Source organism: Stegodyphus dumicola, chromosome 9 (genome assembly GCF_044657685.1).
Source record: "Stegodyphus dumicola isolate Sdum_Otavi_A_Nest chromosome 9, ASM4465768v1".
Lineage (NCBI taxonomy): Eukaryota > Metazoa > Arthropoda > Arachnida > Araneae > Eresidae > Stegodyphus > Stegodyphus dumicola.
In genome coordinates, this window is record NC_140776.1 from 65,870,294 (window position 1) to 65,894,661 (window position 24,368).

The 24,368-nt window shown below is 31.5% G+C and overlaps 1 protein-coding gene across 1 annotated transcript in view; it reads left to right on the forward strand.

Moving 5' to 3' along the window:
* LOC118195958 (midasin) overlaps positions 1-24,368 on the forward strand; it is a 589,327-nt gene that overhangs the window by 343,979 nt on the left and 220,980 nt on the right. The window contains exons 42-45 of the mRNA XM_085823548.1: positions 1,273-1,543; positions 12,805-12,961; positions 19,542-19,658; positions 24,248-24,326. Of these exons, the coding sequence (XP_085679674.1) occupies positions 1,273-1,543; positions 12,805-12,961; positions 19,542-19,658; positions 24,248-24,326 (624 nt within the window). The remainder of the gene's footprint in view (positions 1-1,272; positions 1,544-12,804; positions 12,962-19,541; positions 19,659-24,247; positions 24,327-24,368) is intronic.

Sequence of the window (24,368 nt, forward strand, 5' to 3'; positions counted from 1 at the left end):
ATAGAACATGGAGCCAATCATTTTACATTCCCAATTATTTTTTTATTTCCATGTGACTTTGACTTGCATGTCCGCAGTTTCATGGCAAGAGTGGTTGGAAGACTGCAACTGAAGTCCCATACTGGCATTAGTGAGACGGGAATGTCAAAAATCAGTTCATTAATGTTTTTAAGTATTTTTCTTTTAAAAGAAGGCAATAATAATAATACTAATTTTATAATTTGTAAAAATTTTAGAATTATATTTAAAAAACTTGTAGATGTTAAAATGTTAAAATTTTGGAAGAGTCAAGTAAAATAAGCAATTTTATAAACATTTAGTAAATGATATTACAAATGTGGAATAAAACTTCATTTAAAAGATTTTTTTCCCTTGCAGTAATGTAAGCAGTGAAATTTTAATTTGCTTGTTAAATGAAAATAATGTACAAAACATTTTATAAAAAAATTGTTTCAGCATTAAGGGGAAGAAAGGAAAGAGCATATCTTTAATATCCTGAAAGTGCAAACCTCACATCTGAATCCAAGTAATCATTTCAGTGGGACCATGTGTCTGGACAAGATAAAATTAGAAGCCTCACTCTTCTATGAAAGCACAGAGTTTTATAATTTTGTACCTTCTGGTGTGTTGCATAATGTAACCCTTGCACTGATTTCAATGAACCATTCCAAACAAAAACAAAAAGAAGTGATGGTATATTCTGCCTATTTCACAGTTCCTATACACAAACCATCATTACGTCAAAACTTCGGCTCTGGAAGCACTCAAATTGGATAGTTCAAACTAGATCAGCTATCTGATCAATTCAGACTTAGTGAATAGCAATTTTCACTTGTTTCTTCATCTATAGAAACATTTATTTGGGAAATGATTTTAAATGGCAGATAAGAAATGTTTATTATGTGAGGATAAAAACTTGAACCCTAGATTTAATAACTGGCAGCACTTAAGCCAAAAATCAATATTCCTTAATATAATTTTTTTTGTGGAAATTATATCCAGTAAGAGGTTTTTAATGGAAAAGTGGTCTTCATAATTCTCTCATGGTTTCTTGTTTACAAGTTAGAAATAAAAAAATTATAGTTTATCAAAATTATTTTTAAAATTTAGCCTTCTCTCACTCTTCTCGCCCCCAATATTCTTAATTTCTTTATTTGAAATATCATGAATTATATATAAATATATTAGTTTTATCTATTTTGAATAACTGTTATGAATTATACATGTATATTAAATAATGTAGTAGTGCTTATTGCTGTATTTCTTTAACAGGCTGATATGAATAGAAAGATTGAATTTTTAATTCAACAATTAGAACCTGTAGTCCAACAAGCCATTCTGCGTTGTATTGAATCTACTGACAGTGCTTCTGGAGATTATCTCAGGCATATTCTACTTCAGATGGATTCTCTTGCTCAGACTAAACAAGACTTATATTCAGATCAGGTAGCTCGAAGTACCAATTATTATCAAAACAAGTTGAGACATCTAAGAGATCTTATAGATACATTGCTTTCTATATCATCTTCTAGAATGAAGCGTTGTAAGTACTGTTTATTTTGTCCATAGATAAATATAAGATTGTGAGTAAATCAAACTTTATTGTTAGTATTATTTTAGTACAGTCAAAAGTCGTTAATTCGGACACCCATAATCCGGAATGATCTATAATCCGGACCTCAAAGCTACAGACTTTCTGCGCATGCGTCACGGTGACGCATGCACGTAAGACCTTTACGGCTGCGAATATGCATGTGCGCATGCGCATAATACATTTACGCATGCACGTTTAATGTATAATGGATGGTATAAGCTAAGCTAAAATTATCTAATTCAGTTAATGTTGCAGATTGCGTTGTTTCTTAATCTTCGAATTGGATCCGGCTTATTATTTTTTGCAGACTGTTAGAGCAATTTTATGAAAGTAAGCTTGAACTTTCGATTATCTCAAATAGAATTTCCGATATATATTTACTAATATGTAAAGGATCTACAAAGCGAAAGTATGTTTCAAAGTCCATTAAACAAAAAGTGGAATTGCTGCAAAAAATGGATAAAGGCATATCCTTCGTTTCCCTAACCATTCCGAAATCTGTTTATCAATTTTACGCTGCACTGCGGCAGGGAGGGGGGGACGCCGCGGCGCACAATGAATTGGAAGTTGATCTGTCAGCACTATCCTTATCTTCAGGGCAGATGTTTTTATTTTATTTGGCTTATAATTCCTTACTAAATGTAGTATTTCATCTTGATGTACTCCGTCTTTGATATGATTTAAATCAAATTCCTCGTCATTACAATTCGCTTCAGATAGTGAAGAAAGTGACACGGAGGTTATTGAAAACGAAAAAATTTCGATTGACAAATTAGTCAGTATTCTCGACACAGCAATTATAGGATTATGTCTGCTTATAGAATTAAAGAGAAAGTATCATCACCTAAAACGAAGCAACTTAACACTAGAAAAAAAGGTCAAAATGACCCTAATGATGCTTCTAGTGTTAAACAACTTACTTTGAAAGAAATGTTTAATAAAGTAAAGAAATAAATATTAAGCTTTTTTTTTTTTTTTTTTTTTTTTTTTTTAAATTTTGATACCCTTTAGATCATAATTGTTCTTTATTTCATATTTTTAATTTTATAATTTCTGCATGCTATCTTACCAGACTTAAACTGATGATCTATAATCCGGAAAAATCGATAATCCGGATTCGCCGGAGTCCCAACAAGTCCGGATTAACGACTTTTGACTCTATGTACTGTGCCATTAGGCATTATATGGAAAAGAAGGGATGCTCCGTGAAGGACTACATAAGGAAAACTGGCTCATACCCATGTTACACATGGAGAAAACTACGAAAAGTGGTAATAAATTTGATTGAATACCATTGTAATGTACACTGCACAAAAAAAAGAGGGCGAACAGTTCTATATCTCCCATTCTTCCGGGCTGATTGACGAAATTCAGCTTGCGTTTTTCATATCCCGAATGTGTGACTTAGGATATGTATTAGATTTATATATAGCATTGTTCTAATATAGATATTTTGACACAAAATCGGATTTTTTCTGAAATGACATGCCAATTTTTTCCATATTTCGATTCTACGACTCAAATAGTGCCAAACTGCCAGCTTTATAAAAATCACATGGGTAGTTTTTAATAAATTAGCTGTCAAAAATTTAGCTCCTCAATGTTAATTTAATTTGATATATATTTATCAATATTTCTCTTTTTTATTACACTTATTTGATTCATCCTTTCATATTTCAAAATTTAAGTTCATTCCAAATAAAATTCACCTATTTTTTATGATTTATTATTAAAATTTGTATTTTTAAATAATTTTTATAAAATTTTTGAAAAAAATTTTGAATTATAACCTATAAAATTTTGCCATCATCTTAAAGTAGATGCGTTTCTAAGCATAATTGTAAAAAATTAAAGCTTTTTATTCAGTTTCCTAAGATATATGTGAATTTACATTTTGGCACATTTATTATAAGCAATAATAACGAAAATGTGGTTTATGTGCTTTGTCAGTGGCATAGCTACGGTGGGGCATCTGTCTCCGGCGCAGCATCCAGGGGTGCCAAATTGATGTTACGAAATTTTAGGCCAAGAATGAAATATTTTTCATTCTTGGCACACAGAAAGGGGCACAAGATCTTCATTTGTCCCCAGGTGCTGAAAACCCTAGCTACGCCTCTGCACTTTGTTCAAATTATTTGAAAGCATGAATAATGACTTTTTTCCCCACTTTTGGACAATGAAGAACAAGGAAAGGAAAATAGGTTGCTATAAATTAAGAAGTTCACCAAGTGAATTATTCATGGCGCAAACTGAAAAAAATTTGCCAAGATAAATTTTTTAATTTCTCCATAAATTTCTCACCAAAAATTACAAAATTTATATCTAGGCATAATTTGAGTCGTGTAATCGAAATATGGAAAAATATTGGTATGCTATTACAGAAAAAGTCAGATTTTGTGTCAAAATACCTATATTAGAATAAAGCTGTATAAAAATCTAATATATATCCTTAGTCGTGCTTTGGAGACATAGAAAATGCAATTTGAATTTCGTCAGTCAAACCAGTAGAATGTCAGATATAGAACTGCCTCCCCCGTGCAGTTTATTCACTGAACATTTTTAATGTGCTTTACCATTGATGATTCTCTTGCCAGAGAACTTTTTTTCCCAGAACAAATTTTATTGATTAAATATGAGGTAATCTGATAGAAGTTAAATATTTTAGAAAATTACAAAATGGATTATGGCAAAAATTGGAAGACGCACATATTTCCTATATAAAAATAAGATTTTCACCATATGTTTCACGAGATTAACCAAAGAGGAATAAGTCACAGCCAGCCAGTTTTTGATAATTGAACTGTGTTGCATATGGTCAGCTTCTTCAGTATTTATGTACCAATTTCAGCAATTAGATGCTAATTTGGATGCTCTAAAATCACACTTCATTTTTTATTCCAACTTTCCATTTTTAATGTCAGTTTATCTCATATCTTCTGGAAGTCGAGTGGGAAACTATTATAAGTTTCTTCATATCTGTCAAAATTTGTATAATTTAAGGACACTAGGTGTTGAGCAACCTGTTCTCTTTTTGCAGTGTCAGAGAATGAATTCTCATTGTATAAGCTCCTTTGTTTTAAAAAAATAAATTAACATTTAGTTTACTTCAATCATAACCTTCTTTGGAGTCTACTTTTAAGGAACTTTTTTTTTTTTTTTTTTTTTTTAAACCTGCTACTTCATGTAAAATTGCTTTTATGAACCAAGCACATTGCTGTATCCTAGGACTGAATAATAGAAAGAATTCAGACTAGATCAGAAATGCTGTTAGGTATAATACAAATAAATTATTTCCATAGATCAGTTTTTAGTTTGATGCAAATGCATAAATGTAAAAAGTTATAAGGTTATTAACAATGAAGAAAATGGGACCATAATTTATTTAGGATATTTTTAAAATTTGTTGTCTTCTGTGGATTATTTTAGATCAAAATAAGAATTGCCCAATATTGAAAGGAGTATCTTTATTTTAAACCTGATTTAACTTCTTTGCTTAGTTATTGTACGTATCCAAATGATCAGAAGGTTGTTGATGCGTGTTCCTTGATCTATTGCACCAAGATATTTTACTGTACATTTATTTACAATTTATTTACAAGTTGTATGCCACCTGGCATATTTACAAGCGTTATGCCTCCTGGCATGTACATGATAGACATATTCTGCCACCTGGCATGTGAATACGATGCAATTACCTCAATTAGCGGTAATACGCCCGACATTTTGGCGTGTCCGCTTCCCTTACATTCTGTAATGCAACTAACTCTTTGTGCGGTGCGCCATCTGGGCACAAATCACCGCAATCACCGTGGAGGCCAAAACATCCTCCCCCCCACGATGAATTACATTCATCTTAATACAATCTTCAATATATGCAAACAAGTAAATGAAAAATATAGAAACTGAAAACATACAAAAACCTTCAAAAAGTATAAAATTACATGTTACACTTACCAATCTTCTAGCTTATTATATTGAAAGGTTAACTATAAGGGTTAAACTAAAACAAACAAATAAAATTGTTAGTACAATAAGAAATGAAAATAATAATAAAACATATTCAGTATAAAACAAACACTTAAGTTAATGTTCTTCAACTGGTAAAAGACACAGTTTGATAATAGGACGTTTAATGTCCCCGTGCACAGTTTTTAGTCTAACCACTCGGACATTATTGTCTCTTCCAGGAAACACTTCTATTACTCGCCCAAGTTTACAATGTAATGAAGGCATATTATCTTCTTTAATGAGAACCAAGTCACTTAGACGAATATTTCTGCTAGGCTGTCTCCATTTGCTACGCTGCTGTAGTTGGCACAGGTACTCTTTAGACCACCGCTTCTAAAACCCTTGGAACATCTGCTGTGTTAGTTGCCATCTTTGCAATGGAGACACTCGTACTTCGGTTAAATCTTGCACCGGAACAGCTGTTAAAGAAGTCCCTATAATAAAGTGTCCAGGAGTCAAAGCTGTCAAATCATTGGGATCACTGGAAACCGGTGTTATTGGCCTCGAATTTAAGCATGCTTCAATTTGTGCAATTAGAGTTAAAAACTTTTCATAAGTCAAAATTTGAGTTCCAACACATTTCTTTAGATGCAGCTTCATAGATCTAACAGCTGCCTCCCATATACTACCATGATGTGGAGCAGCTAGCGGGTTGAATTTCCACCTTATGTTTTCATTTGCTAACCACCTTTGAAATTCTGAGGTTGACTGGACAGATGAAACTGCTTCCTTGAGGATTTTATTTGAACCTATAAAATTAGTTCCACAATCACTTCTTATTTCTTGAGCTTTTCCTCTCCTCGAAGCAAATCGTTTTAGAGCAGCTAGGAATGCTTCACTTGATAAGTCGTTAGCAATTTCTAAATGGATAGCCTTTGTAGCTAAACAAACAAAAATACAGACATAACACTTAATTGGTCTTATACCTCTTCCCCTTTTCATTTTCACAGAAAATGGGCTGGCATAATCAACGCCAACCTTTGAAAAGGTTCTACTTGGAATCACTCTACTTGCAGGTAGTTCTCCCATTAATTGAATAGATGTTACTGCTCGTACTCTGCAACATTTTATGCATTTCCAAATGCATTTTTTAATTTCATTCTTTGCATTTATTATCCAGTATTTCTGTCATATTGCAGATAACATTAAATGCAAACCTCTGTGTAAATGTTTTTTGTGATAATGCTGTATCATTAATTTTGCGAAGTGATTATTATTTGGCAATATAATGGGACGTTTACTTTCTCTGGTAATTTCTGCATTTCTTAATCTACCTCCTAGTCTTAAAATTTCGTTTTTATCTAGAAATGGATTAAGTGAAATGATTTTGCTTTTAGTTTTAATCGGTTGTCCTGTCTTTAAAGCCTTAATTTCTTCTGAAAATTCATCAAGTTGAACATTTCTTATAATAAATTCTGAAGCCTTCCGTAACTCATAGGCGGTAAGCACACCAGATTGCTTTTCATGAGCGGATTTACAGTTGTTCACGAAGCGCAGAACATAAGCCATTATTCCCAGTACTTTGGTTAAATTTCCGTACAGTTCAAGATTTAGTAACGGTTCTCTAGATTCCACAAGTGTTTTCAAAGTAACACATTTTCGTTCTTCACTAACGTTTTGCAAGTCAGCTTCGGTATTCATTTCGTTTATTTGATGTCGAATATCTACTTCTAAAAGCCAGGGTGGCCCAGAAAACCAATCGCTATCATTAATTAAAGCTTCAGCATCCATCCCCCTCGTAAGTTTATCAGCAGGGTTTGTTTTCCGACTGCAAAAGTACCAGTTGTTTAAAATTGTTTTCTCCTTGATTTCTACCACACGATTTCTAACAAATTGTTTCCACTCGTTGGCAGATCCCTTGATCCAGTGAATGCAAATTTGGGAATCAGTCCAGTAAAATATATTTCCCTTATCCAACTGCGGAAATATCGATTGCAAATACGAACCTAATCTTGCAGAAATTAATGTTCCCAAAAGTTCATGCCTAGGGAGTGTTACCCTTTTTAATGGAGCCAAACGGGATTTCGACATTATGAAATTTGTTTTACATTTATTTTTCTTCTTAAATCTAAAATATGCTACCGCACCATAACACTTGGGACTGCCATCAGAAAATATGTGAACTTCTATAAACTTCCAACATATATCACTGAAGTACTGTCTGGGAATTTCGAAAAACTTTATTTTTTCAACTTCCTTTAACCATTCCTGAAATATGAATTCTGTATCAAGGGGAACATTTTCGTCCCATTGAATACCCTTTTCCCATATAGTTTGCATTAAGAGTTTAACTCGAACAGTAAATGAATTCATAATTCCCAAGGGATCAAACAGCATACCACATGCTGCTAAAATGATGCGTTTAGTTACTTTAGATTTTGTAACTTCTCAAACTGAGATACATCTATTTTCAAATTATTATTGACATTGTCCCAGATAAGACCTAAAACTTTCAACGGTACCAAAGAGTCTTCAGATGTTTCACGAGAGTCAATTCCATTAAGTTTCCATAGTTCATTCAGCTCAGGTGAGTTTGAAACCCATCTACGTAAATTCATACTGGCTTCGCTAAGAATGAAAATCATGTCCTTGCTTAAATGTAAGGCCTTTGCTACATTAACTGTCCCAGAAATTAAATCATCTACGTAAAGCTCTTTTAACATACTGCATGCCTCTTCGTAGGCATCTTCATACTTTTTTAAATGCAGTCTTATTGTAGCTGTTGATAAATAAGGTGAGCACTTGACCCCGAAAGGAACTCGATTGTGTTGGAGAACTTGTAAGTTGGGATTACTGTGATCGAGATTTGACCCCTCTTCATTTATCCACAAAAACTTTAAAAAATCCCTATCTTCTTTAGCTAAGCGTACCTCTAAAAATGCACGCTGAATGTCGGCACAAAACGCAATTGAATGTACCCTGAATTTAATGATAATCTTTAGCAAATCAGGATTTAAATTAGGTCCGCTTTCCAAACAATCATTAAGTGATAAATTTCCCTTACTTTTAGAAGAAGCGTCAAAAACTATTCGAAACTTTGTAGAATCCTTCTGCTCGTGCACTACCACGTGATGAGGCATGTAATACCCTGTTTTCAAATTACCATTCAAATACTACACCATCTCTCAAGTGTTCATTAATTATCTCATTATATTTTAAATATAGCTCGCTGTTTTTCTGAAATTTATTATTTAAAAATAGTAAATGCTGTTTCGCGATTTCATAATTGTTATTTAAACCTTTAACACCCACTTTCCACAATAATCGAGTCTCATACCTTTTATTCTCGTAAGTTGTATTTCGTTCAAATGACTCTAAAATTTCTTTATCTGATCGATATATTTCTTTATCCGAACTTATCCCAATTGCTTCTGATTCCCATAATTTTTTAACTCTTTCATAATTTAAGTCCTCATTTACAACGGTTATATGATTAAATCTTGCATCCTTCCAATTTGATCCTTCGTCCCTGCCTTGAATCACGAAACCGAAAGTGCTTTCTGTTGCGACTAATTTTTTACAAATCTTCACGTTTCGTTCTCCTAAAATTTCCCAAATATAATCTGAACCTATTAATACTTGAATTTCGTCACTCGTACCAGCATCTGCTAATTCTATTCCCTTCTCAAACGCTATCTGTCGTATCCACTGAGAAGGAACTTTTACTTGCCCTAGTGTTATAGAATCAATGACTATTGCGTTAATTTTTATCTTTTCATTGGGATGGTTTACATTTTGGAATACTATTTCTACGATATCATACAAGCGCTCTTTTGCATCTTTGCATCCAAATGTGAAAATAATAAGTGCTTCTTTATGAATAACTTTCAACCCCAGTAAATCAACTACTTCTCGTAAGATGAATGACTTTGTTGACCCTGAATCTAGCATACAACGTAATACCTTTTCGTTTCCCCCTTTACACCTCACTATCGCCGAAAATGTCTGTAAAAGAACGGAAGTTGGTGGTTTAATTTTGTTATTATTTTCATTACATAAGAGTGAAAGAGAAGCTTCAGGGATTGGCGTTTGTTTTGTCTGATTGGAAGTATCCGTCTCTAAATCTTTTGATGCGGCGTCACATATTAACGAATTATGTAAACCTTGGATATTGCACAGACTGCACTTTTCATCTTTATGAGCACAGAAACGCCTCTCGAAAAGCCCTTTCGAAATGCAAATAAAACATAAACCTTGATCCATTAATGCCTTTCGGCGAGCCTTTAAATGAAGTGTGCAATCATGATTCATATGACAAGCAGATAAACAAAATATGCAGACATTTTGATTCTTTTTCTTAGGCGGGGTAGAGAACTTTCGATTTTGATTAAAATGTGATTTTTGAAAGTATTTAAAGGGAGTTTCGCTTTGACTAGTTAATACTGAAGCACCTTGCTTATTCATACTGTAAATATTTCTTTTAGAATGCATGTAAGATTTATTTTGATAACCTTGATGGGAACTTTTGTTTCGTATTGATGTTTCATTTACATCAAAATTCTTAGAACGCGCTAACATCATTGACGTTTCCTTGCATTCCACTTCCGTTTTCAAGAACGTTAGTAGTTCATTAACATCGAAATTTTGTTTCTCACTTCTTTTCCTAGTGAATTCTAGAGTTAAATTCTCGGGTATAAACTTTAACAAAATAGGGGATAATAAATGTCCATAAGAACCACTAGTAACATTTAAAGAATTTAAATTCCTTATTTGTATTTCTATATCGTCATAAAGCTTCCTCAAAGAAGCCGTATTTCCGGAATATTTTACAGGTTCTAAACTCGACAATTTATTCATATGCGCATTAATAAGCATGTCATCTCTGCCGAAACGGTTTTTTGGTATATCAACAGCCACCGTATAGTTTTCACTAGTAAATGTTAATCCACTAATAGCATTTAAAGCTAAACCTCCTAAAAGCGATTTTAAATAACAAAACTTGTCAACCGAACTGAGACTTTCGTTTTGGTGAATGGAATTACTGATTCCAGAATTCAAGCCAAGAACAAGGATCACCGTAATATTTTGTAATCGTTAATTTTGGCAATTTTAAGTATTAACTTCACAAGTTTTCAATTTTGGAGATATAGTTTCCTCACTAGAATTTCTAGATTCAACTTTGCACGCGTTTTTTCTTAATTTTTCCTGAATTTTACATTTAAAACTTATAATTCTTTCCTGATATTCCTGCGCGGAAATTACTTCTGTTTCCAACTCCTGTTCCGTAATTATAAGTTTTTCAATCTCAGAATTGTATTGTTTCAACAACTGCGATTTTTCAAGTAACATTTCGAGTAATTCTTTTAATTTCTCATTCGCGGTTTCACCCTCTTCTAACAATGCAGATTCTATTTTACTCATCAACTTAGTAGTTAAGTAACACGTCACCGTACGCAACTTCTTTGCCTTATTCATAGCCTCCATTTTACCATTAGATTCTATCAACAATTATAATCAACAAGATTTTTATTCAACAATTCTATTCAAAACTGGAAAAATTAAAAAGGGGCCTACCTCGAATTTCTTCGCATTAAATCCTGGCTTTTCTGTCGTGAACTCACTAATTTTCATGAACTAGCTACTTTTCTTCGTCCATTCTTCATCTCCACAAATCACGTCCGGGTCACCAAAAGAAAAATGTATGTATCCAAATGATCAGAAGGTTGTTGATGCGTGTTCCTTGATCTATTGCGCCAAGATATTTTACTGTACATTTATTTACAATTTATTTACAAATCGTATGCCACCTGGCATATTTACAAGCGTTATGCCTCCTGGCATGTACATGATAGACATATTCTGCCACCTGGCATGTGAATTGATACAGCATACTAGTTTTCTGCCACCTGACAGATACGATGCAATTACCTCAATTAGCGGTAATACGCCCGACATTTTGCCATGTCTGCTTCCCTTACGTTCTGTAACGCAACTAACTCTTTGTGCGGTGCGCCCTCTGGGCACAAATCACCGAGGAGGCCAAAACAGTTATTGTTTTATAATCTTGGCTCTTATATTGTCTTTTTTGGTTTCTAGTGTCTCCTGTGTAAAGTAGTTATTTTTGGTAGTGTTTAACTGTCCTCTAAGTCTATATTTGGACCCAGATGACTGAATATTTTGAAATCATAGTCATTCAAACTGAAATTTGTTTTTTGTTTTGATTGCTAAAAATCTGCATGTTCATTGTTTTAAGTGATTTATCTGGTATCTTTAAGTGGAGTACTTTTAAGCTTTATATCCTTATCTTTTCTATATTCTAAGTCTAGCCACGAAACCACAGTAGTTAAATTAACTGAATTCAAAATGTATTTTGTTTGTAATGACAATATGAAGGAATATCATCGATTCACAGTAGAAAAATCCAGCAGCTAACATTTTATACGTTTTTTATTTTTATTAAGATAGGCAAGTGAAACTTTAAAATTGCGTTAATTGTGGGATATTTGTAACTTTTGTACATTGCATGTAAAAAACATTACTCGACTAGTCTGTTTCCCCTTTTATTTATGTTCTCATTACAAAGAATTTAATTTTCTGCTGGAAAAAATATTAACTCTATTTAATACCACTATGATATCAAGAAGAATCCTCTTTTTTTTTTTTTTTTTTTTTTTTTTTTTTTTTTTTTTTTCCCCTATGCATGGACACCAATTGTAACTAAGCAATAAGATTGCTGTGTATTGGCTATTCATTGAAATTTAATTCTAGACAAATGAGTTGTCTGCATAAAGTTTACTTAGTTTTTTTCATATGTAATGTGAATAAAGGGGAAGTCCCCATAGAAAGTTTTTCCTCAAAGGCATTCTGTTTAAAGCAAGACAGCTTTAAATGCATTGCTGAACTCATTTACCTTGTCATCCTCTGAGGAAATGTGATTTTTAGAATATTTTCAGTCAAAATTTCTCCAGGTATTTTCAATTCTCTGTTAATTGAAGATATGTAAATTAAAAATTAACTTGATTTTATTTACAGTTATCAGCTTAAAAACTGAATAATGCTTGAAATTGCTGTTATGAGTTAAACTCTGCAATAATTCAAGTCTTGTTAATAATTATTAATATTTTTAACTGTTAATTAGACTAATAGAGAATTCTTTGCATTAATAAATATCTTAAAACTAAATTTTATTATATTAAATTACTTATTATGTGCAAGTTTCTCAATTGAATAAATCATTGTTTTTAATTGTCATTCTTTTACAGTTCTAACAAATTTCAAGGAAGAAGTTGCTGAGTTATTTTCTAAATTGAATTCAAGTGTAGGGTCAATTGGTGGGCAGTTTGAATGGATGGACAGTGTCTTAGTCCAGGCTGTTGAGAAAGGACATTGGGTTTTAATTGATGATGCAAATTTTTGCAGGTAAAATTAAAATTTTTAAAATCAAATGTATATTTGCTTAAGCAATATTAATAAAAAAAATGTATTTTTGTTTTGCATCTTTTGTTTATGAAAAGTTACTATGTAACAAGCATAATTCCACTTTTGCAAATATTTTTCGTTTTCATTGTGAAATAAAAGTTGAAATTGTATTATTAGTTGAAATTGAGAGAAGAAAATTACTTAAATAATTTCACTTCCATGAAACAAAATTATTCATTTATAAACTGCTAGTAACTATCACAGTATTATTTATTTAAAAGGAACCTACATTCTAATAAGAAACATAGTAGCATTAAAATTACTAATATCTAGTAAGATATATTCATATCTACTTCCTGTATCTTGAATCTTGCCCACTGCTGCTTACTAGACCTCAAGTCATTTGAAATTGCTTTGTCTGTATCATCTGCTACAGCTTACATGTCGTTGCCATTGTCAGCTCTTCACTCTCTCTTTCCATATGCAGTGAGTGATCTTCAGAACCATCATGAGCATTAGTTATCTTGGTTTTCTTGAAGCTCGACGGTATTATTGTTTCATCAAGCAGAGCCTCAAAATCCACAAACAAATAACTTAGTAAATGGATAAGTCCATTTTAAAATTTAGGGAAGTTCACTGTCTGATTGACTTGAAAAAGGAGAATATTATGTGAATACTTATGAGTTTGAGAAACTTGGCTAAAATGTTAAGAAGAAAAATAAGCAAGTAAACACAGTAATTAAAATTATTACTAGTATTAATAGTAATGTATATTAGCATATATTGTATATTAAAAAATTCAGATTTAATAATATTTCAGCATCAAAATCAGTTTATGAATTGTACTGATTAGAATTCAAAAAATGCATGTAGTTCAAAATACAGTTATCAGTGTGTATAAAACTTATGAAATTTAAACAACTCAGAGTGCACTTATATGTTTTCAGTAAAAGAAAAAATTATATGATTTTTGTCTCGGTGAATGGCAGAACAGCTAGCAAGGAAACGGAAATGAAGAGAAGATTAGTATAAATAATCATCAAGTTGATGAAAATGCAGTATTTAATTTTAACTTTTTAAATGCTGTGACAACAAATACAGAAGAAAATGTTTAACTAATATGAAGAAATGATTGCAACACCAAAAAAGAACCAGAGATATTTTTAGATGAATCAGTTTCATTCATATCTAATTATAAACATGTAGAAACTTTTAAACATCATAAATGGCATTTTTGACAGTTACCTCAACCTAATAGAGCTAGCAAGAATTGAAGGGAAAAAATTTTAGTTTTAAATTTAATAACGCCCTCTTCTAAATGCAGCTGCTATGAATATAAATGGTTGATTGATAACATTATTCTTTGAACGTTTATTGCAGTGCAATAACATTTAGAGTGAAATCCTTACTGACAAAATAATTAAAGAAAGAATAAGTTACGGCATTCTTAATATAAGAATATGTAATCCTAAGATATTTCTGGAAGAACAGAGAGTTACTTTGTTCATCAGGTTAGTTAGATTATTTTGAATAACGCAGAGCATACAAAGGCTATCTTTTTAAACAACTAGGCAGCCAGTCTGTTTACCTGATGTCAAATCCAGATCAAATTTCCAATACTGAGCAACCTTAACCTTTTGACCATTTTTGAACCTTTTGTTTTACTGGATAATGACTAATTATTCAAAAAAAAAATATTGCAGCATCTGTTCTTCAAGAAAACATTCTGCACATTTTGGAATAGTTAAAATAAAGTTTTTACTAGGAATAACTGTTATTGTCATAGTAATGTTTCAAATATAAAGAACCTGGTAAAATGGTATAAGTAAACTTGAGAAAAATTCCAAGCATATTGATTCATTGGAAACTTATTCAAAGAATTAATAAATTTGTGTGGATTATGCTGAACCTTTTAAAGTCATTATTTTTTTTTATTTTAGTTGATGGTATATAGGAATGATAGAACATAGTCATTTACCTTGATAAAATCAATTTGTTACAAAATTCTATGCACATTTTATGTAATTTATTTTATTGGTGATAAGATGTACCAAAATATCATGAGGAATATTGTCACTATTTTAAACTTGAAGGAATATCAAAATTTTTGTGAAAGAATTGGTATATATCAGAGAAAATTTCCATTTGGGATGTTACAAATACTAGTTTAGTTTTGATAAATTTATTCAAAGTAAAATTTCGATCAGTTATGCAGAAAAATATAACAATAAATTTCGATAGCTTAATAGTTTTTACGATAATCGATTAATTCAAATTAGGGCTAGATTAATACCTTTAGAAGCCCTAAGCACTTAAAAGAATTTTGTGGTGCCTCCTCTCTTTGATTTCCTAAGCATGTGTTTAATGGTTAATCCAACTATGATGCGTAATGATGATAGCAACAATCATAGTAGGTTGAATATGTTCTTTTATTGTTGGTATCTCATTTTTTATTTAAACACAGCTAAACCTGAGCAAAGAGTGCCTTGTTTTGTTAGTAGTTGTACTGATACATTTTACACTTTTTAAATCTGAAGAAAGAAATTGCAAAAATGTTCTCAATGACAAACATTGACTTGAAGTTAGCTGGAGAGGGAAACAGAAAAGAAAGGTGTGAATGCTATCTCAAAGGTCTAAATAAGATTTATTCAGTTTTAGTTGAGCTTCATTTTTAATTAGTTGATTTATCATAAATTTAAATATATTATTGACTAAAGCATTATGTAAATACCTGCATCATTAAAAGAATGAAACTTTCAGACAACAGCTTTATGGTCAGAAATGGCATAAGCCAGTGGCCACAAACTGGCAGCCTGTGGGCTGCATGCAGCCTCCAAAGCACTTTTGTGCATCTCAATTGTATATTGTTGCAGAGGTGGTGCTCAAAAGAATTTCAAGGCTAATTTATTTGAAATTTAAGTTTATACTATATTCCTTTTCAATAAAACCAGACATTAGTAATGCATCAGAAAATCTGTAAATGAAGCTAATTAATTGATGGTGTCATAAATTTTATTCAAAGATTTGAAAATATAGTCTTTCTTAACTTTTATTTGTACTTTTCAATGAAAAATAAGCTCAGTTATGAATATTTGCACTAAATAGTTGCTTTGTTTGAGAATACATTTATATGTGAACAGGTTTTTTTTTCATATTTTAAAATTAATAAGGAAAAATTCTTATTCACTGGTCAGCATCTACAATCCATGATGACAATAATTTCTAGCAGTTGCTGCCCAGGGATACAAACGTTATCAGAATTGAGATATCATCAAGTATCAAGCTATAGTAAGAAATAAAGAAGACTAGCTCATTATTATTTATATTCAAATTTTCTTCTGCTTGGTGAATTTTCTCTGATAACTTAGAAAGTTTACTCATTCGTTTCTAGTTTTGATTAATGTAAGTTATGTAATGATTAACTAGAGTTGTTAGAATTATTTGAAAGAAATATCTGTCCAAGAACTTAATATTTTGCTCTCAGTATTTTTGAGTTGCACAGTGTACCAGGCAATAGATTTCAGATATAAAATTACCATAAATTTTATTTATTTTATTTTTGTTTGTTTGTTATATTATTATTGTTTATCTGTGTTTTGACAAAAATTCAGTAAGAAATATTTTAAATATGTTTAAAAAATTTTTCGTTTTATTAATAAAATTTGTCATATTGCTATCAACTGTTTCCAAGATTATGCATTTGGTCCTCACGTAGTTTGAGTTTTGAGACCACTGTCAGATGTTTTACTTCTATTGCTAGGCAGCTAACTTTTGGTATGCTATAGAAATTTGTTTATGGATTTTTGTGTAAATGTTCTAATTGTTCATCTTTACACTACCTGGTATAAGCATCATCCAGTGACAGCAAAGGAAGCACAAACTGATATTCATTTGATGATTTCACTTACATAAACTTCAGATTCATGCATGGGCAATTTTACTTTCCCTGACTAGCTAGGGCTTAAATCCTGTTCCAGGGATGTGAACGCAGCTAATGATTTGTTTTTATTTTACATTGATTTTTGCTTTAAATTTGTGTATGTCATAATGTAATAAAAGATAAGTATATTATATTGAAAGCCAATATTATTTTAGTAAAACTGTGTAATAAAAGAATATCTAAGCATGTTTCATTTATATATATATATATATATATATATATATATATATATTTTGTATGAACTTAAATCCATTTAGTGCGAATACAAGTTATTATTACTTGCGCAATTGCTGCAAAGTTAGTTAATAATAATTTATTTCCTAAACAGTATTGATTAATTGATTATATTATCTCCTAAGTTTAATTAAAGTAGAATTATTTTAAAAGTGTGCATCCATACTGGTAAGTTATATTTTGAAAGATGTTTTGAAGTAATTTGAAAGCAAAATGTTAATAATGTTTTAACGGGGACTGGAGTTAAATCATCACGAAGAATAATATTACAATTGTAAAAGTAAAAATTAAAACATGTAATTATTGTCATTGATCGGAAATTAGTTGACTTTTCAAGGGGAACAAACCAACTCCCGTTCAATGATCAATAATTGATAAAAATATGTAAATATATCTTTCAAAATATAACTTACCAGTATGGATGCACACTTTTAAAATAATTCTACTTTAATTAAACTTAGGAGATAATATAATCAATTAATCAATACTGTTTAGGAAATAAATTATTATATATATATATATATATATATATATGTACAGGTTGTATACATGTACAGGTTGTTTCGCTACCAGACCAACAAACTTGCTGGGTGTATGTGGGGGTTCAGAGACGACTGGGAATCACATAGGAATGCAGGGTCGCAAATGTCATAGTTGCGAGCTATGGTGTAAAGAAGCAGAGGAAAAGAACAGAAACTGCAGCATATTAATGGCACAGAAAACATTTTATTGAAAAGTTCAAAATTATGACCAGAAGTCACCTGGCAGGCCTCACAGCACAGCTGCATGGAATTCCTTACTTCTGAAAGATTCCTCTCGACAGTCTTGCAGTAGATGGTGCTGAGCAGAAGGTTGCATGAACAACAATTCTGCTGGAAGTCGTTATTTGTGATCCATTTCCCAAGGTAGTAGGATGAACGCATATTCAAACGAACTGGTTTACATGCTGATCATGTATAGATCTGCGGATTGTAACAGGCAAGTGTTGCTTGACGGTTGTACGAGGAACGTTACTTGAACAGGCAGGCTCCACATCACATCTCCTTCGCAAGTATGAACAGAAGGTTACATGAGACTGTTTAACGAGAGCTACAATGAATTGACAGTGAATGGTAAGCACACCTGGCAATGAGGATGCGGTCTTACATCTCACAGAAGACAATCCAAGTACAATACTCAAACGATATCCCAGCAAATGGGTTTATCTCAATCCACTGTGTAGAGGATACTCGCAGCAAACCAAATAAGTGCATACTATCTTTATAGCATCCAGTTATTAGAGCCTGGAGGATGTTTGCTACATGGCTCCTGCAACAGAGTGCTACAGACAGCACATTCGCTGCATCCGTATTGTTCGTGGATGAAGCTTACTTCTCATGTGTGGGAGCCTTCAATCAGCAAATCAGCCTGCATATGAGTGTGTATGTATTTAATGATAAAAAGTAAGAAAAAAGCAATGATGTAACTTTTTCTTACTTCCAAATATTATAAATTGCATTGTATTAGTAGACCAGTTGTGTTACTTAGTCAGCACGATGGAAATATAAACTGCTTTTCTTATTTGTGTATGTTAATCACCTTGATTGTTCATACATATTAAATGCAGAACACTTTTAAAGAACCTAAATGGCTGAACTCATTGACCTGACTCATCACCTGGTTGTATTAAAGGGTCAAAAATGGATGTTCTTTTTTTTGCACCGTAATGATGTAGACAGATACTGGTATTTATAATCGGAAAAATAAAACTAATATTCATTATTTATTTGTCAAAATTTTAGTGTCACTAAACTGTTGGGCTACAGAAATGTACTTTCTGAAGTGGTAAATTGTTTTAGAGGAAGCATTTTACTTCAGTATGACGTTAACTATAAAGTTTCATAGGCATATCCAACTATAGTGTGTTTTGTTCAGATACTGTATAATTTGTATTTAGATTTTCACCTGCATTCACAGCACTTTCAATTTCTATAGCTGAGGTTTCATAAACAAACTGTCATCATATATCAGCACGGAAATTGTAATGTGTTTTGTGCGAAACTAGAATATGGAGATGTGTATGAATATAAATATCCCGAGTTCTGAGCTTCGCCTCTTAAATATTTATTGTTAGGAAGGTGAATAGTAATAGCTGAATTCATTAGTTAACATTGCAATTAACCTAATATTGTTGTAGTAAACTGTAACACATTTCTGATGGTTGGATACTGATGTGTAACAGAATGTCTTTCCGAGATGTTGCAGAATTACAGTAGCTGTGGAAAATACGTTAACATGATTTTAATACCTTTTCTTGGAAATAAGCTGTGATTTTCATAATGTGTGGCTCTAATGGAAGTAATATCACTAATAATTATTTTTTGGTCTATCAATTTTTAATATAATGCTTTATTTTTTTAAAAAAAGTCCCTCTGTTTTGGACCGACTGAATGCTCTTTTGGAACCGAATGGTTTTCTCACAATTAATGAGCAAGGTGCCATTGATGGTGCACTGCGAGACGTTTGTCCTCATCAAAATTTCAGGTACAGTTATGCTACATTTTATAATAATTGATAAATGTTTGTATGAGTTATGGTAAATTTAATATTTCTATTTTTTTTAATAAACTTTTTTTGTTGGTTTTATATTGATTAAAGAAATACATAAATACATCAAGAAATGTTTTAAGTCTCTCATACTATTTAATAAATTAAAATATTTATTTCTATCTCAATGGATAAAAGTTTTATATAGCAAATTAAAGCAGCAATACTATGAATTTAAGCTGCTGAAATAGTTTAATTAAAAAATAATTTCAATGGGCTTTGAAAAATAAGAAACATGTTTATTTACTTAAAAGATACTGGTATAAATAAATAAAATAAGCTACCGAATTTACTGAAAATCTTCTTTAGATTGACTTTCAGGAGATTTATAGATATGAGATGTTAAAATATTTGATTTGAAGTGTGGGGATGCTTAATAAATGTAACTAAGTAAAACTAAATGTTTAATTTAAAAAATTTCATGTAAGTTATACCCCCTTTTTTTTGTTTAAATTTACTAAAGTTAATCCATATAAGACTGGAGAGAACATTAGACTCAGTTTTTAGCTGAGTACTGTGCAAGCTTCGTTCTTTGAATGTGCTTCTGATTGCCATTGTGTTTAACATTATTAGTAGTATATGTGGTAACTAATGGCTGTGTTGCATCCTACTGAGAAGAGCTATGCAAATATTCTGTAGAAACTCCCAAAACTTTAAAGAGTTTTTTTTTTTTCTTTTTTAGGGGGGGAATAAATTTTATCAAGCTGTCATCAGTTCTGTGTGCATTCAATCCATTATGAACTCATATGAAGAAACTCATAACGAAGAAATATTTGAAAAGTTAAAACTTTTTAAAGCTTTGTGCCATTTAAAATATTTTGTTACTTTGTATAAGTATATATTTTATGTCTAGGTTCAATGGTTGTGAAAAGAAAGGGCCAGATGAGGACTTCTGTGGCCACACTTTATGTAGTAATAAAATGTAAAACTCATCATCTTGTAAATAAAATGTGCCAAAAATCTTGAGTACTGTTGGCACACATAATGATAATAAGCATATGTGACTGAAAGTTTATTTAATATCTTTCTGTAAAAAATTACAACATGTTGTAATTTATTTTTTACAAGTAAATTACAACATTGTTATAATTTTTTACAAAAAGGAAAACATTTAATGTTTTTGCAACAGTGTTGCAGAAAAAGAACTTTCACACGCATATGTACTGCCAGACAGTGACAACATTTGCATAGAAAATTTAATTCAGAGAAATGCTCTTTAGAAATCAGTTTCCAGAAATTTTCAGAGATATCATACTTTTCAGTCTGGAAGAATTGGTCTGCATGAAGATACAAATTTCCACCTGAAAGTTACAGTGCACCTCACTCTCTTCAGTCTCCAAGGAGTTGTTCAACTGTGCAAGTTTTGGTTTTATGGAATAAAAATCCTAGAATCTGTCCTGGAATTCTTTCTTGATATGAATCAAGTAAATCATGAAATATGCTGAAATTTGTGTCATTTTCTTCTTCTTTCAACTGCTGACAAGATGGGAAGAGTGCTGCATTATTTGCCTTAAGTGGAGTTTTCATTACATCAAGTTTTTTGCAGAAATCCTGAATATATGTCCATAAAGCTAAGAAATATTTTGTTTTCTGCTATGTAGTTTCATGTTTTCATTTAAATGAGATATTAAATCTGTCAGGAAAACAAGATTATTTAAAAATTGGGTTTCTTCCAGTTTTTCTTGATACTTATGCCCCTGCCCCCCCTTTTTTTAGAAAAGCAAAAATTTCGTCCCCTCCCCTTAAAAAAATCCATTGTTTGCAATTCCCAACGCTTACCCAGTTCAGTTCACAATATAATGAAATGACACTGTATTCAGCTTCCTGACTGTCCAAGAATGCAATAAATTCTCTTTGTCTTTTACTGCCTTCTTTGATTAAATTTGAAGTATTTACAGTAATTTTCACTGTCTTACTGAGATCTACAATTTTTCTACAGATAGCATCCTGGTGGCTAATGCAGTGAAAAAACAAACAATGTATACCCTTTTTTCTTTACAAAGGCCTATTAATATAGTTATATGACCAACCACAGCTTTAGCTGCATCTGCTGCAATGCAAGAGCACTTCCAAAAACCTCCATATTTAGAAATGACTTTTAGAAAAATTAAAAAACTTCTAGAATTTAGAAATCCAGTGTATTGAATGTGCCAGTAACTTTGTTGGTAGTTTCTAATGATTTTAATTCCAGAAGCCCAGAAGAGCTATTAGTCTGTAAAACTTTAATGATTTTTTTATTAACAAACTCGATGATTTCAAAGTGAGCAATGGCAACACTGTACAGAAAAAAACATTATTATCTCCAGCTCATGAGACTACCTGTCGGAAATTGTAAAGATATGCTGTTTTTAAATATTTTGTGATATTGCCGTCAAAATGATTTTTATGTCGTTTAAGTGCAAAGAACATGATATTTAATAAATAAAAGTAACACACAAAATGTTAAAAAATGCCCTTTTGGGCATAATATAAAATCTGAAAGCCTTCAGATTTTTTTTTAAATATACTTTATGAAGCTATTATTATTGAATTATGAAAGTGTTGAAATTTAAATTGGCTAAAGTGAAGAATAAGAGCCCACCAAACTCATTGATTTCATTATTTTTCAAATTTCTGATGTTTTTAAATAAAAGCAGATCACTGTGTGCATGAAGAGAACAACAGTAATGTATCACATAATATATGGAATGTTTAATGCGTGCATGCCGAGTTTGTACTAATCAGCAATGTTTTGAAACAAAAACAGACTACTGTATACATGGGGAGCAAAACAACAATGCATATAATATTATATATATGTGCAATGTGAGACTGTGCACCAAATTAAGTTTTTAAAGTGCAAACAAGTTGTACAGGGAAAGAACAACAATAATGCATCAGGTAATATAAATAATATTTAATGTGCGCAATATCAAAATGGTGCAGTTCTGTAAAGTTTTTAAAGGGAAAACAGTAAAAATTTGTGTACATGGGGAGAAAAATTATGTTTATGATATAAATTTCAGCAGTTTCATAAATCAATAATAATAGCTTCATTAAATGGAAAATTCTGTATCTTTCATATTCTAACATGTGAAAAAATAGCAGTTCAAAAAAAATATTAGAACAGCATTCAGTTGTATTGGCACCATATAAAAACTAAATAAGTATCGGGTTTTAGCAAAAGTTCTCCACTACTGCAAATATCGTCTGTGCAAACCGTTCGCATTGGTAATAACAGAATTACCATAGAGGTTTTAATTTAGGAAAATCCTTACTGCTAGGTTCTTTTGTAAACCTTAGCAGTAAGGATAGAAACTGTGTATTTACTAATTTATTTTTTATTTTCATTTAAGAGTGCATAATATACTTTAAAGTAATTTTATTGGTAGATATATACCTCTTTAAGGGATTTTTTTTTTAACTTCTACTCAAAATTTCCCTATTTTATCTCATTAATATATTTTCACCTTGGATCAACACTGTTTACTTTGTATGTTGTTAAAATAATTTTAAAATATAGAGTTTTACCGAAAGTTTTCCGCCACCGCAAATATCATTTGTGCAAACAGTTCATGTTCAATCATATTTTGTCAAACGATTTCTGGCATTTGAAAGAAAGAAACTCATTGTAGAACAATGTGTCAAGAAATTTGTAAAAAAAATATCATCATTAAGTAATGCTGCTTGAATATCAGCCCAAGGACAAAATTCTGGACTAGATTATCACTTGTGATGAAAAGTGGATTTACTTCAACAACACGGGCCAAAAAGGGGGTTGGTCTGCATTTGGTGAACCCATCCGCAGTGTCACAAAGTGCAATTTGACTAGCAAAAAGATCATGCTTTGTGTCTGATGAGACTGTCATAGTAATCCCACCAGAATGTATCCACAAAGGAAAGGTAAAATACTCGAGAGTAAGGTGTATAGCGAGATGCTAGTCCATGTTGATGCTGCTATCAAGGTAAAACATCGAACTGAGTTCCGTTGCAAAAAAGGAATATTCCATCAAGATAATGCAAGACCACACGTGTCTGCATCGCTGTACGGACCCTGTACGGTTTCGAATGGGATCTTTTTCCAAACCCCACCATATAGCCATGTCATCACTCCTTCAGACTTCTACCTTTTTTCACATCTGCAGCTATATCTTCCTGGTGCTATCATTCTGCGCACGGCATCCACAATTAGGTTGATCTGTTTTTGGACTTGTGACCACCGTGTTTCTGAGCTTTGAAAAACTACCAAAATGTTGGCAGAAAATTATCAATTTGGTTGGTGATTACTAGCCCCACTAAAGGTACTGCTTTCATGGTTTCCCCTCCTAACTTTATTAAGAAAATTTTTGGGTGCAAAACTTTCATTACAACCAGATAAAAGCAGTAGATCTCATATTTTATCATTTTATCATAGCAAATTTTTATCATTTCATTTTATTAGATTTTAGATGAAATTTATTTATTTATAAATTTTTAAATTCTTGTTGCAGTTTTGCAAAACAGATTTCTTTTAGTCATTAATTTCTAATCTTTTGTTTTATTCTCAGAATAATTCTTACAATGAATCCTAGAAATGGAGAAATATCCAGAGCTATGCGTAACAGAGGAATAGAGATATATTTAGAGGTGATAAATTATATACATACTCGCATTTAGTATTTCTGTTAA